Source organism: Poecilia reticulata, linkage group LG21, assembly GCF_000633615.1.
Source record: "Poecilia reticulata strain Guanapo linkage group LG21, Guppy_female_1.0+MT, whole genome shotgun sequence".
Taxonomy (NCBI): domain Eukaryota; kingdom Metazoa; phylum Chordata; class Actinopteri; order Cyprinodontiformes; family Poeciliidae; genus Poecilia; species Poecilia reticulata.
Genome location: NC_024351.1, coordinates 2,211,456 through 2,226,513, shown reverse-complemented (window position 1 = coordinate 2,226,513; position 15,058 = coordinate 2,211,456). Strand labels below are relative to the sequence as shown.

The window sequence follows — 15,058 nt, the reverse complement described above, 5'->3', positions numbered from 1 at the left end:
GCTGCTGGTGTTGTTGTCTATGTTCAGCTACGTAAACTCATAGACCCCCCAAAATAAGTCGATGCCCCTCCTGTTAAACTCGTCTGGAGCCGGGCTGGTCCTGGTCCGTAGTTCTCTAGATAAGAGCGCTGAACAAGCAGCCATGTATTTTGCCACCTTGGCTGTGCGGAGCGGGGAAGAGACGCTGAGGGAACCGAATCTGATGGGGAAACAGTAACACCAGCATTGTGAGTAGTTTCTTCTTCTTCTGTGGATTGTAGGAAGCAGCTATGTTTTGCGTCATACTATGCATGAGCTGGTCTGGAACCCGTTTTCAATCTGTGCCGTTGTTAGAGAAAACATTCGGTGGTTTCGTGTAAATGCACACTACAAACGCAACAAAACTCTTCCGTTTTCCCCCGAAATCGTTGTCGTGTAAACGGGGCCTTAAATTTGTGTAATTGTTTTTTATTAACCTCTAACCGGAGAAATATACTTATTAAAATATTGCATTAATAACTGATGTAATTTGTTTGCTATGTTTTATTGCTATTGTTGTTATTACTATTTTTATTATTATTTCAGTTAATGACAGTATCAGTAGTATTAATGATATTATTAGTATTCGGGTGGGGGGGTTGCATTTTTTTTGTCCAGTCTCTTTAACATGTAATAAAGTTAATTTTCAATAAGCGGAAAAATAAAAAGAATGGATGTGAAAAAATGTTACTTTCTGACACAATTTCTTCTAATTTTCTGATAAATTATGAATGCTTCATTTATTGACAGTAATATTGGAACTTTATCGCATTAACCGTAACAAATACACAGCTCTAGAAAAATGAAGAGCCCAGAGCACTGAACTTTGTTGAAAACCTGGTTTTTCCACCAAATTCCTGAGTTAAAACTTCAGTATTGTTGTTTCTAAATGGAAAAGAACAATGCTAATTTTACTCAAACAATTCTATAAAAAGTAAAATCAGAGAAGCTGGTAAGTTTAAGTAGTCTCTTAATTATTTTAAAAGCTGTATCTGTGGTTTCTGAAAAAGTAAAATGCCAAATTTACCTCAGAAACATGACTGCAAAGTCAAACATTTCAGATTCAAACTATAAAAAATATTTTGATTACATGTCTAACACATTTCCAGCAGTCTGGTAGCCCCATTGTGACGTTGTTTGCATAAAGATCAGCTCTAGCCAGGCTGTAGTATCCAAGTATCTCTCATCAGGTGCTTGTCAAACTGAATATTTGTGAGTTTTGCTGTTCTGTTCATTCACACACTCCCCTGTGGTTTAACTGTGTGTTTCCAAACCACCATTACAGCTTCAGGTGTGGCGTTGGAGAGCGTCCAGCTGATGACATGTTTTATAAAGTCTGCAGCTATAAAAACATGAAGTCAACCCTTTTGTGGGATCCCTAATAAAAACTGGCTTTACGCAGTTTATTAGCGCTATTGGTTTTTACAATGGTTGTGATGACAGCCTCCTCAGACTCTCAACACACACAAAAATCCCACAAGCATCAGCACTCGCAACCAACAGCTGCTTTCCTGATTTCTGCTCACAGAAAGCCTTTAATAACCAGGCGGGACCACATGCTGTGTTGTAGGAGAGAGCGACAGGGAGGCAGATGCTTAAGGTCAAACTAATTAAACCTGTTAGAGGTAGAAAAACTTTAGACTTTAACTTTGCTGTGTCTCTTTGCCTCTATTCTGCAGACAACAACGGTGGATACGAGAACCAGCTATTCAAAGGTAATATTCATCAAGGCTATGAATTAAAATTACTAACTTTTTGCTGAAAATATGAAACTTAATTGCTATCATACTTTTTCCGTGTTTTTTTTTTTTAAGGCAGTTGATGCTATAAGGCCCATGTGTCAAACTCAAGGCGCGGGGCCAAATCTGGCCTATCGTAGCTTTTTATGCGGCCCTCAAGACGATAAAGGAGCTTGTTTTAAGTCAATAATTCCTTAATGGTGGTGAAAAATTTCTAGCTCCATTTGCAGATTATTCCACTTACAACATGGGAAAAATGTCTTGTTATAAGTGAAACCGTCTGTCGATGCAACTAGCACTTTTTCATCAATATKGAGGCATTATTGCTCCTGAAATTTTTACACCTTCTTTTAAAAATTTACAAAAATGTCCAAAACTTTATTAGTATGGACTTTATTTTTTTAAAGACAACAAACAGAAAATGATCAACAACATAATGTGAAAACGATGAAGAGGTGACAATAGTTTCTTGTAGATTCAAGTTTTTGTTAATGGATGTATATGTGAATCAAACTCACAGGGTTGTGTAAACCAGAGTTCTTTGCATTATTAATATCAAAATATGAAAACCTAAACCTGTGTTATCCATATTTTATTCACTCTTCAGATGAGGACTTCTTGGGAGAGGAGGAAGAAATGCCTTCATTTAGAGGTAAGCTTTAGACTATAATAATGCTACTATGACTCCTTTTTGCAGTGTGATTTAAAAATAGATTATATAACCGCTTTACTATTTAAACTGTATTGTTTCAAATATCAGAAGTAGTACCAAACTGCTGGCATGACATTTCCTGTTGTAGCCTCAGTTTTCACAAGTAGTTAGGAGGAACAGTGGCAAATCTAGCTATGCTAGCTATTTAGCCGGGGGTTGCTAGGTAACCAAAGAATGAATGAGTTGCTAGGTAACCAGAGAGCGAGATAGATGATCTTTTTATGACAGTCTAAAACAACACAGATCGATATATTTTTTTTTTAATGCGATCCTGGATACTTGTATAGGTAGCCCGAAATCAGATACATATTTGATCCTTTCAAATGAGACGTAAGTCTGTACAGACAGGTCGCGTTCATCTGACCCCAACGTCATTGATACTCGAAAAGCGTCACTACTCTGCGCCCTGATATGCGCAAGCGGGAAGAAAAACAACTATGACGGACTATAATGAGGATTAAGCTGTTAAAGTGCTGGTGCGTTCAGACAACAACTTCAAAATCCTAAGCTAAGCTCCACCGTTAGCCTCACTTGATGCTCTTCTACTTCAGACATGCTAGCTACTTCCCATCTCCAAGAAACAAACAAAACAATATGCAAACACAACTCCACCTAAGTTAAATCTGCTGTAACGGGAGAGGCATGGAGCTTAGCAATAGTTTAATGGAGCATGTAGAATAACGAGCCAACCACCGCTGCTTAATGTTGCAACAAATCAGAAGGTTTAAAGTCAACAAAACGTTAAACACACCTATAACCCTTGTGTTTACAAATGGGGTCCAACTGACTGCACACCCGTGTCACTTGTATAATTTTCCTTAGTCTTCGTACGTTTGCCTCAGTTCTCGCACGCACAAGGGTTAAACCACATTTCTGTATTATATTCCCATTGTGTCTTCAGGTCGTTCAAGAGTTGGCTGCGTGAGATGCCAGCAAAGCCACTCTCTCCAGCTGGCTGTCAAGGTCCTCTATGGTTTTGTTGCTTTCCTCATCATAACTGTTGCAGTTCTGGCATCACTGGGTGAGCTCTGGTTTACTTTTTATTTACCCCCGATTCTCTCTTTGCAGAATGAATTGTATGCAAAAACATAAGAAAATATTTAATTTAAGGTTGACTTGGATTATGTATCCCTGAATTATTCTAGATCTACAACAGCGTATTTGGGCCACTGTAGACTGGGGGGAAAAAAGTGGAGTACATTTTTGCCAAAAATCTCAGAAATTTTGAGAAAAATCTCAGAAATTCATTAGAAAAACGTGGACATTTTTAGGTTTCAAACATCAGAAATTTTCTTGAAACATTTTTTTTGTGCAAATTTTTGACTTTTGGAGCTCAAACTTTTTCTTTTTTTTTCTAGAAAATTTAAGTGATAAATCTAAACATTTTGGTGGAAATGTTCTCTTTTTTTCTGTCAACAAGGACCCTAATACACAATCATAAAGATCAGGCTGTAAATAGTAATTTTGTTTTTAGATTGTCATTCGTAAGTGAAGAGCATACACCAGTTGACAAGCCACAAATATCTGATAGTAATCTATAAAGTCAGATAAACTTGCAACAACAGCAGCTTTGGAGAGTGTTGGTAAATATGTTTGTTTATTTCATTACTTAAATACGGATAAAAAGATTATTTTAATGATATTTACTCTTGATTTCACACAAATAAATAAAATTCAAATAAACTGTAGATGTATTTTTGAATTAAAAAGATCAACTGTCGCATTTTGTTCGATTTACCTGATCATTTCTCAAATATGCTGGCATACTGAGAGTAGGAGATGTCATGTTGCTTGCAAGTAAATAACATTTTTTTATTATAAAGAAGACATTGGAGATGGAACAGCTAATTTCATGAAAGATTTTAGCACTTTACAGCGGAAATAAACTAATAAATATTCAAAAGTAAAACAGAACCTACATACAAACACTGTGTGTCACTTCTCTGAGTATCTGCATAAGAAAATAATACTATGTTGTTGAATAAGTGAAAATAATATGTCATCTTGAGGTCTAATACAACTGACAGTTGATAAATGACAGGAGCTGAACATGTGGAAGCATTTATCCATATTTCCTCTGGGTCAGAGCTTAAATGGGCAGAATAGCATGAAAACACACACCACACATCATTGCATTCTCGCTAATGTAAACTCACACACAAAACGCTCACACTCCCTAAACTGTTAGCTCTCTCCTGGGAAATATGTGAGGGGCCAAGACCTGGCCAGCTAGTAAAACAATAACTTYTCCATGTTTTGTAAGGTAATGAAAACTTGATGCGTTTTGTTGTTTTGGGTTGATTTACAATCTTCTCTGTGCTCTTTCAAACGTTTCCCTTTTCCTGTTTACACTGAAGGTCAGTTGGTTTTTCGTACATGTTTTTGTCTAACTCGTCTGATTCTCTCTTGTAAGGATGCAAAATAAATGCGTGGATATGTACAGACTTTTGTGACATTCGTTAATTTAAAAAATATTTGTGTCTTTAGTGTTTAAAAAGGTGGACAATTTGTCTGAAGAGGAATCGGCGCACAACAAGAAGATTGCAAAAGTTCAAGAAGGAATGGAGGGTAAACTAAAATATTTTGGAAATAGTTGTTTGTAAACTTTATAAAGAATAAAAAAGGTTTTGTATATCCCATAAACCTACCGTAACCTGTTCAAGGAAGTATAATAGGTCTCCTTTAAAACTGTAATGCTCTTTTTTTTTACTGAGTTATTGTTTAAACATTTACCATCCAACTCACATATGGTCTTTATAAAGTCAGTAATGTTCTCTTAGCTATTGCTGTTATTGATTTTCTCTCTTGCCTCCTTTCTGAACTCAGATCTGAGGTCTGTGTCGAACAGTTCAGACTGCCTGGACGTCTCATTCTACAGTGAAGAGATCAGCAGGCTAAAGAGGGAATTTGAAGACATTCAGAAGATGATACTGGGTCAAGAGCAGGTATGATCAATCTCAAGCTAAATCCACAGAGAGAAAGGTTTTCCATTGTGTCTGAACTGCATTTAAAACCAAAAGATACACTATGAAATATAAAAAACAGGAATGTGCTAAACTCCTATTTATTCTGAGTGTAATGAATCTCTCTTTCATTTCTGAATTGCCCAGTTTCTGGATCAGGCGTCCCAAACCCAAACCACCATAAAAGCAACAAGCAACCAGCTAACATGGGAAGTCCAAAACCACCTCATGTCGCTCAAACTCCTCAACCAATCTCTGGAGAGATTCACCAATCAGGTGCAGGGTTGGAAGGAGGTGATTGATGAAACGGAAGAAAAGATGAAAACTATAACGGAGGATCAGTACGACGTAAAAGCAACGGCGCAACAAGTCAACACAACAGTAGCACTAAGGTGAATCAACAGAAGAGAAACTGCATATTAATTAACATTTACTTGTAAATACCCAAATCCCATTTCATTTTTTGTGAATATTTGGAAGTGCAGTTCACAAATATGCGACTTGTACGTCATCTCCAGTGTGAACCCGAACGGCCTGAAAATTTCCCGCATGCGCAGTAGAGGGCGCTATAACGTCACGCATAGAGAGCGTGCTCCGTGCTTTGCCCGGAGACATGAGACGTATTCATGTCTGTGGTTTTGCCAACCGCCATAAAAAAAAAAAAAAAGAAGTGCTCAGTGTTTGCGGAAGTAAACATGGATGCTAACGGTGGAGCTTAGCTTAAGTTTTTGAAGTTGTTGTCCGACCGGAGTCATCATATTAACAACTTGATCCTCATTATAATCCGCCATTGTTGTTTTTTCTTCCCGCTTGCGCGTATCAGGACGCAGAATGGTGACGTTTGTCGAGTATCGATGACGTGCAGGTGATCTGGCCGTTCAGATTCAGGTCGCATTAAAACAAAAACAAAAAAAAAAACGGATTTGGGTCACTTCAGGTTGTAGTCTGAACATAGTCTAGTTTCCATTTTTAGTCCTATTGGCACATTGATGTGTATGATGTTTATTAATAAGAAAAACCGCTTTGGACTATTGCACACAAAAAAACTTCATAAAGGATTAACAGGTAATTTGTAGTCTATAATGACTCAATAATTTTCATTTTAAGTTGAATAAAGTTAAAATAACAGCGCTAAAAATAGAGTGGCTAAGCTGTGCCAACCTAAAAATACTAATCGTGTGATTAGAAAAGCTAGCCTGCGTCCTCCTAACCACTAACAAAATAATGTGCTGCATAGTTCTTGCATGCTAAACAGATATGTGGGTAAATAAATATTTTGTTATTCAAGCTTTGTTTATTATAATCTAAGACTACAGTGGGTTTAAGATGAAATTGCAGTTTTAGGGCCTCTGTCTTTTTAAAAGGACAGAGGCCCAATTAGAAAGTAAAGTTAAATGTTCCACAATGCTCTCCTCTCTCCGTTRATCAGCACAATGTGGATCGATGCCCTCCAAAAAAAAGCGGATGAAGAGACTGCCGTCCTACAGACGTTGACGAGTAATTTGCAGAACTACAGTCGAGTTCTGAGCGCCATCAAATCCAACACCAGCAACACCTCCCAAAAAATGCGCTCYMTTCAGAGCACCATCATAATAGATCATCAGAAAATGGCCATGTTCTCGGAYGTGATCCACGACCTCACACAACAGGTAAGATTCAAAGTCGGACGGTTTGATGAAAACATTTTTGTTTGGAGGAAAAGGTAATTTTTTTGATTAAAATTCTTTTACCTTTTTTCYATTTACACTATAAAAGCACATTTTCAGGGTTAACATACTTTTTGGTATTTTAATGGTGCATTATAATGTYATTCCCTCATCAAAAACATACCTGGGGTTTTTGTYTTGATTCTTTCATGCATGTTTGAGAAATCTTTTAATCTCCCACGGCGGACATTACGCCTGGGTGCTGCAGTTTCCAAGCTCACAACTCCCSCACTCAGCTCCTTCAGACTAGCCAACAACAATTAGCAAACACCTGGTGGAGCTGCTCACCTGCTGAGCTCATTATTAGAGCTTCTTCTTAGTGTCCAATAATGTCTGTTRCAATAGACCATGCCGCAGTTAAAGTGCATACAAATGAATATTAACAAAAACAACAATGGATTGTGGATATCAGTATCAGTGGTGTAATGCAAATGCTTGGATGTGTTGCATGAGTGCATATGGAAGTGTTGAGGTGCCAAAACAAAGAAAAACTCAAAAGTGYAACAGGAGGGGAGCTGAGGCCTGGCCACAAAACATCACAGCGGCAGAGTGGACGCTGAGGCGACAAGCGATGCAGAAGACGGAGACAGCCAGGTTAAAGTACTCTGCGCTCCCAATCAATTGATCAGAGACACCTGCAAAGGGGAGGAGCACAAAGACAGACAACAAGACACCTGCAGCCCAGCCTACAAGGCCCAGGGCCGTAACAGCAACGCTGGTAAAAACGTTGTTGAAGGGTTAGTAGAGGAGTGAGGCAAAGTCTCAAAAGGTACAAGAATTTTTAAAGAAGTAAATTAGAAAGTAAATTTACTTCCTAAGTTACTTCCAATTAGGAAGTAAATTTTATTGTAAGACATATTTGATGTATATAGTATTTTTATAACAACTGAAGTTAGTATGATTACTTGATTATGCTGGAAAACTGCACTGGAAAACACTTAATATTTCCCTTTAAGAGTTTAATATTTAAAAAAAAAAACCTGGTGTCTGCTTCTTTAAATTCACCTGAAAACCAACATGAACCAACATAAAGCARSTACACTTTTCAAATGAACTACCAGTCATTTTTAAATCACCAGTCGAGCTGCACAGATGTTTCCTTTTCTTTGCTCCATGACTCTAAGTCAGTGTTTTATTTACATGTATCACAATTTAGGCATATCATGTTACAACATAGCAGTTTCACATTTTTGTGTGCAGACTGTCTATCATCACCACATGTTACCACTGAGTCATGAAACTGGCATACCTTGGTAAAGGTCAACCATTGCTGCATTTCCCTGGTGGGTCAGCAGCTTCATGCTGACTTAATTTACTCTTCGCGCCTTGATTGTTTTAGAAACCAAACAGAAAGACGAAGAAGTCATTTTGCAAAAGAGGCTAGTTAAAGTTAAAGGTGGAGCAGTATTGTTTTTTTTTTCTTAATTAATACCACTCCAGGTTGTAAACCTGTTTGATTCATTCCTGCAGGTTATGAACCTCCAGATGCAGCTCGACAATGTGACGTCGCTAATGGATGAAAACGAGGAGAACATGCACGATCTTCAGTATCACTCCAGGTGACATAAATAAACATTTAATTCCTTCAGAGATTTCTTTTTTATTAACTGCATTGTCAGAATCTTGCAACCGTTCTTTAGTATTTATTAGAGATTAAACACAAGTATCACTTTACAATAAGGCTAAGGTTATTAATTCATCTGTAAGCACTTTATAAATCATTAATAACTTTTTATTATGCATTAATTAAGGGTGTGAAAGAGACAGAATCTTTTCTTGGTAAATAGTGAGCGACATCTGTTCACCCACATATTTTATCTAAAGTTGTTATATTAAACTTTTCAGACTAACTTGTAGCCAAAATAAGCATTTCTAAATTGCATAATGAACAGTTATTAATGATTTATAAAGTGTTTTTAGAGTAACGGATACATTATTTATAAACTATTTATTAGCCTTCTGTAAAGGGAGCTTYATTGTAAAGTGTTTTTCCCTCCAAAATTAATATTTTCTAACCATATATGTTCACAGATTGGTGAGAAATACTTTGATCAACTCAGACTAAATGTAAACTGTTTATTTTAGGTACTACGAGAACCGGACAGGTGAGCGTTTCTCAGCTCTAGATGGCCGTCTGAACTCCATCGAGATGGAGATCGAAACCATCGCCTCAAGCATCAACGCCACTGTCAGCCACGTCCAGAGCATGTACAAGTACATCAACGTGGAGAGCTCCTCCTGCAAGAGTCGCCTGGGCAGACACACCGAAGACCTACAGGTACTAAAAATGGCAAAAATATGTCAGGGATTTTACAAAAAGAGATTTAAACACATAAGATCTCTGATTTCATCATCATAATTATCAAAAGCATTGAAAACATTGAATCTTTTTTTTTGGATTCTAAGTCGTTTTTGACTTATTTTAATTTGCTTGCTTAGAAAATTAATGGCAGCAATGTCTCCATCCATAAAACCTGGATTAAGTGTCAAAAATAGCTGTAAACAACGCAAAGAAAGAAGGAAATACACTAATTATCTGCAAAAATAATAATAAAGAAACTGCTTTCTAAGAGGATGGAAARCATCGATTATTTAACTGGATTTATTCCACTGTCAGTGACTAAATGCAAGAAAGACACAAAGCGAAACGTAGAAGCCGTGGGAAAGGTACTCTTTATGAATTAAAAAACCCTGAAAAATGAAAGAGAACACAAAATTTGTGTTTAAATACACAGAATCACTGAGTTAGGAATATTTACTCTGGGATAAAAAGCGAAGATAATTGCAGCAATAGCTCCATTGTTGACTCACGGAGCAGAAAGTTTAAGTTTAAAGTGACTGATGTTGGTAAGGACATGTATTCAGTTTGTATCTTTTTCCAGTTGTCCCTGTATTACAGTATTGYTCTATGTTATGCATCTTAACTACGTTCTCTTCTTTATGCAGAACATGAACACCACCGTTTTCTTACTGCTCAACTTGGCCAGCACTCTGAAGCAGCAGAACCTGCTGCTGAATGTTCGTCTAGACATGGATGTGAGGAATCTGTCGATGGTGATGGAGGAGATGAAGCTGGTTGATGTTTTTCACTCCAACCTCATAAATAATTTCACTATTCTTAAAGGTATGTCAGGAAAAATCAGAGCTACGGAAGAAGATTAGGGCCACTTAACAGAAAAACAAACGAGTTCAGATTTTTGATCTCAGAAGATTAAAGTCGGAAAAATGTCTGGGGAAAAAAAAGTCATGATTTTGAGATGAAAGCCAGAGCGGTTCTGGTTTTCTCAGATTGTGCTTTTTTTTTAAATCTCACTTTCTGTTTTGGAATTCTGACTTTTTTCTCAGAATTTTGACTTTTGACGCGAGATGATTTATGTCAGAATTCTGAGATTAAAGCCAGATTTTTAAAAATCAGAATTCCAAGAAAAAGACAGAATTTGGGGATTAAAATAAAAATTTTGAGATTACAGCCAGATTTTTWAAAAAGTCAGAAGTCTTATATTAAAGTCAAAATTTTGAGAAAAATGTCAAAATTCTGAGAAAAAAAGTCTGAATTCTGAGATTAAAGTCAGAATTTTGATATTAAAATTTACATTTTAATACCAGAATTAAAATCAGAATTCTGAAAAAAAAAAAAATCTAATTTCTGAATTCTCTTTATTTTCCAGTGTCCCTAATCCTTTTCCGAACCAGAACAATGTGGCTCCACTTTAATTCTCAAATTAACATCATGATGTTTTCTTTTCAGGCGTCCCTGGGCCACCTGGGCCCAAAGGAAACCGTGGTGAGACTGGCCCAAAAGGACCCATGGGCCTTTCTGGCAGTAAAGGTGACCGAGGCCCAATAGGAGGCCGTGGAACCATTGGCGTGAAGGGTGCACTTGGTGTTAGAGGATCATCAGGAGAACCGGGCCCTATTGGCARCAGAGGGCCCCCAGGTCTAAAAGGAGCCAAGGGGTCAATCGGTCTTCCAGGCCAAAAAGGGGAAAGGGGCCAGAAAGGGGATATGGGGCCCTCTGGTTCTGATGGCATCCCTGGGGTTGAAGGACCTCCAGGAATCCAGGGCCATGTAGGACTACCAGGTATCACCGGACCTCCAGGACCGAGAGGAAAACCTGGGCCAACAGGGCCATCTGGACCACCAGGTACACCTGGACCTCCTGGCTTACCGTACAGGCATGAGCCTCAGCAACAAACCGTGACGCCTGCTGCTGGCTCCAAGAGACAGTAACTCTGAGTAAAGTGTCTGAGTGCGATGTTTTCATATGGAGAAGCTGAGGAATGACCATTCTGGAGCTAAAATACTGATTTTAATTGAAGACACACAAGAATTCATTCATTGGATTGTGCAAAGCCATAAAGACTAAATAAAAAATGCAACACACCGACTTCACGATCGAATTTGACAAAACATGGTGATGATGAAAGGAATAAGGAAGACCAAAGCAGCCTTCTATGGACTCAAYTATTGAGTGAAATTTTATCTTTTTCGATTTGTATGCTTGAGTTTTTCATATGGCACATGTGTATCAACCAGATTAACTAAAAATGATCATCTTAATAGGTCTTTATCTCAGAATGTACCAGAATAAAAGGATGTRACATAGAGGTTTGTTAAGACAAAAAAGCATTTAAAAGTAGGATGGTAACCACGAATTTGTAAAGAATCAAAGTATCTACTTATTTACTATACACAGAAAGATGTCCAATTTGAAGCACTTTATTATCTCTAAAACGTGAAACCTAAAGAGATTTCAGAGCGGGAACTCTGAAAACATTTTTATGAACTTGCTGATTTGTAAAGAAAATGAAGAAATCACATTGTTTTCTTTTTTTAAGATATATTTTTCATATATTACAGCTTGTGAGGTGACACTGACTAACAATAAATAATTGGGTTTCTCATGGAAACAACATGTTATGTGATGCATTTAAGAGCAATTTCATGTGCCAACTAAAATTTTATCACAAGTACAAGAAAGTTTTAGGNTATTGAGTGAAATTTTATCTTTTTCGATTTGTATGCTTGAGTTTTTCATATGGCACATGTGTATCAACCAGATTAACTAAAAATGATCATCTTAATAGGTCTTTATCTCAGAATGTACCAGAATAAAAGGATGTRACATAGAGGTTTGTTAAGACAAAAAAGCATTTAAAAGTAGGATGGTAACCACGAATTTGTAAAGAATCAAAGTATCTACTTATTTACTATACACAGAAAGATGTCCAATTTGAAGCACTTTATTATCTCTAAAACGTGAAACCTAAAGAGATTTCAGAGCGGGAACTCTGAAAACATTTTTATGAACTTGCTGATTTGTAAAGAAAATGAAGAAATCACATTGTTTTCTTTTTTTAAGATATATTTTTCATATATTACAGCTTGTGAGGTGACACTGACAATAAATAATTGGGTTTCTCATGGAAACAACATGTTATGTGATGCATTTAAGAGCAATTTCATGTGCCAACTAAAATTTTATCACAAGTACAAGAAAGTTTTAGGTGTTCACAGGAATGTACCATGTTATGATCGGATATCTGTGAATTTGTTTAATGGCTACACAATGACATCAGACTTCCAGAAAACATTAGACACATGTGATCTAAAATGTCAAACAGTAAACAGTAAAAGTTSGAGTTGGACACCACTGAATAATGCGGTTTTTCTGCGTAAACTGTGAACAAAGAAATGGCAGTGATGAGTAGTGGTATATTGAGGAAACAGCTGAATTTATTTGAGGTTGATTGGAGCGCTGAAAAGCAGAAGACACGTCATCTTCACTATCGCCTAGTAAGCGTTCCCCCATACAAACTTAACTTTTATGACGTTTTATGACATTAGTTCCTCTGTTGGTAATYAGTTGAAAGGTCTGTGGATTGCTAAATTAAAGGAAAATACGTAAACAAAGACGAAACAAGCACAGCTTGGCTAGCTCCGCCATCTTGCTTGATGACGAATACTTGGTGGAAACCGGTAGCTCCAGTGAAGTGTGTCTTGATAAGTAAAAATAAGAAAATAAAAATGCCCACTTTAATTTACCATAAAATGCTTTTCTTATTTTCTTATTCAACATTTTTGGGGTCAAAATTGCTTAATTTATGAATTTACGCCTTGCCTGTTGAAATACATGAAAAAGGACCCGGATGAAGCAATGCAGTGCTGTGCCTCACCTTTGGGGGCAGTGCTGAGTCCCATAGACACAACGAGCAAACTGCTCTTTTTCTACGCATCGAAAAGACTGAAAACAGTCGGAGAAATAAAATGCAGACGTAGCAGAAATGTCGAAGGCGCTGCCAGATTTGTGAAAATTAAAGAAAAATTAGGAACAAGGCCGTTTTTTTTATTTTTTTTTTATTTGTGGACTGGAGAAGGATAGAAACATTACATAAAGTACAGATACACGAAAACTGTACTTAAGTACAATTTTCGTGTATCTGTACTTTACTTAAGTAGATTTAATAATGGGTACTTTCTACTTTTACTCCACTACATTTTACAGTAAGTATCTACACTTCTACATTTCTACAAAACTGTCGCGTTACTCGTTACATCCAAGTCGCGTTGCGCTTTTTKTCCGTTAAAATGTGAAGTTCAGGGATTWAAGGTGGCGCCGTAAAATCCRAGCAATAACGTGAYTTACGTGTCTGTTGTCACCCATCGCCTCCMCCTTTACTSGYACACSGAGCTYCAGACATGCGCAGTGGTTTCCTCTGAGCGGGAGAAGGTGTCTATCTAATGTCAGTAATATAATAGCGCTGCATAAATAATAAGATGTGGCAACATGTAAAATCAGCAGAGCTTTGCTTTCACAGACGGTGGGGACTTCGTCCAACTTTAAGCGTCACTTGGAAGGAAAGCTTAAAGAACGGTAAGCTATGTGGACGTGATGCTAGCAAAGCTAGCTGTACAGAGACACATGTTGCATCTGCGATGAAAAAAAGACACTAATGCCCTGAATTATTGTGTGGAGGTGTTGACTGAGGTGTCGCATATATGGGACAACGCTGTGACCAAAGTGCAATATAGTATTATGACATTCAGGAACGATCAGATTCTTCTGGACGGATCTTTACTGATTAAATTTATTTAAGCTCTTAAGTATTTAGTATCTAGTTTTTTTTATGGGAATGTGGATCTTTCAGATCAACTTGAGAAGCAATTTTGATAGATAATCATTTTTTTGTGTCACGTAGTGCGGGGTGCTGGTCTTGACTTGGTCTTGGGTAGGTGGTCTTGACTACAACACTGCTACTGGCTCCTTGGTTGCATGTCCTCCTCCACCCACCTTCTTTCCATCCCCTTTCTGTTGGATTTCTTTAAAAATAAATGCCACTAGTGGCAAGAAAAAAAGTCCAGCGATTTTGAAGAAAAAATTATCAGAATTGGCTAAGCTAAGTAAAACATAGGTACTTTATAGTACAAACCACAGGGTGAAAATAGCAATATAAATGATTTAAATATTATTTTCCATGATGACAGGTGAGGCACCTGCCTCCCCTGACTGCACGTCACTGATATATCCATCCATCCATCCATCCATCCATTTTCTTGACACCCTTGTCCCTTAGTGGGATCGGGAGGGTTGCTGGTACCTATCTCCAGCTAACGTTCCGGGCGAGAGGCGGGGTCACCCTGGACAGGTCGCCAGCGAACCGTCAGATAAGGCGGTGTTGGTGTTCCCGCTAAAACCTGAATATACCCAATTTGGGTTGTCTTGGACTTTTTATCACAGCCTGTGGGGTTTTCCCTGTCTGGGAACGAGAATACAACCTGCTGAATGTGACAGGTAGCCAATCAGAAAGCGCGGTGACGTCAGAACAGGGGAATCCTAAACAGCTGACATATCGCGCAACTGAGAGTCCGGTGGATATCGGAGATGATATGTGGAAATGTTTATTATTATATGTAAAGGTC

At 37.6% G+C, this 15,058-nt stretch overlaps 1 protein-coding gene across 2 annotated transcripts in view; it reads left to right on the top strand.

Moving 5' to 3' along the window:
- Window positions 1-12,058, top strand: part of scara3 (scavenger receptor class A, member 3) — a 36,186-nt gene extending 24,128 nt beyond the window's left edge. The window contains exons 3-13 of one of the 2 annotated variants that reach the window (XM_008397335.2): window positions 1,698-1,733; window positions 2,365-2,409; window positions 3,371-3,490; window positions 4,957-5,037; window positions 5,296-5,414; window positions 5,580-5,824; window positions 6,862-7,081; window positions 8,609-8,697; window positions 9,224-9,416; window positions 10,085-10,262; window positions 10,887-12,058. In XM_008397335.2, coding sequence (XP_008395557.1) covers window positions 1,698-1,733; window positions 2,365-2,409; window positions 3,371-3,490; window positions 4,957-5,037; window positions 5,296-5,414; window positions 5,580-5,824; window positions 6,862-7,081; window positions 8,609-8,697; window positions 9,224-9,416; window positions 10,085-10,262; window positions 10,887-11,368 — 1,808 coding nt within the window. In that variant the 3' untranslated portion in view covers window positions 11,369-12,058. Of the gene's footprint in view, window positions 1-1,609; window positions 1,734-2,364; window positions 2,410-3,370; window positions 3,491-4,956; window positions 5,038-5,295; window positions 5,415-5,579; window positions 5,825-6,861; window positions 7,082-8,608; window positions 8,698-9,223; window positions 9,417-10,084; window positions 10,263-10,886 lie in introns of those variants that run through there. The other variant, XM_017302245.1, reaches the window with a different exon arrangement.
- Window positions 12,059-15,058: the final 3,000 nt, after the last annotated feature.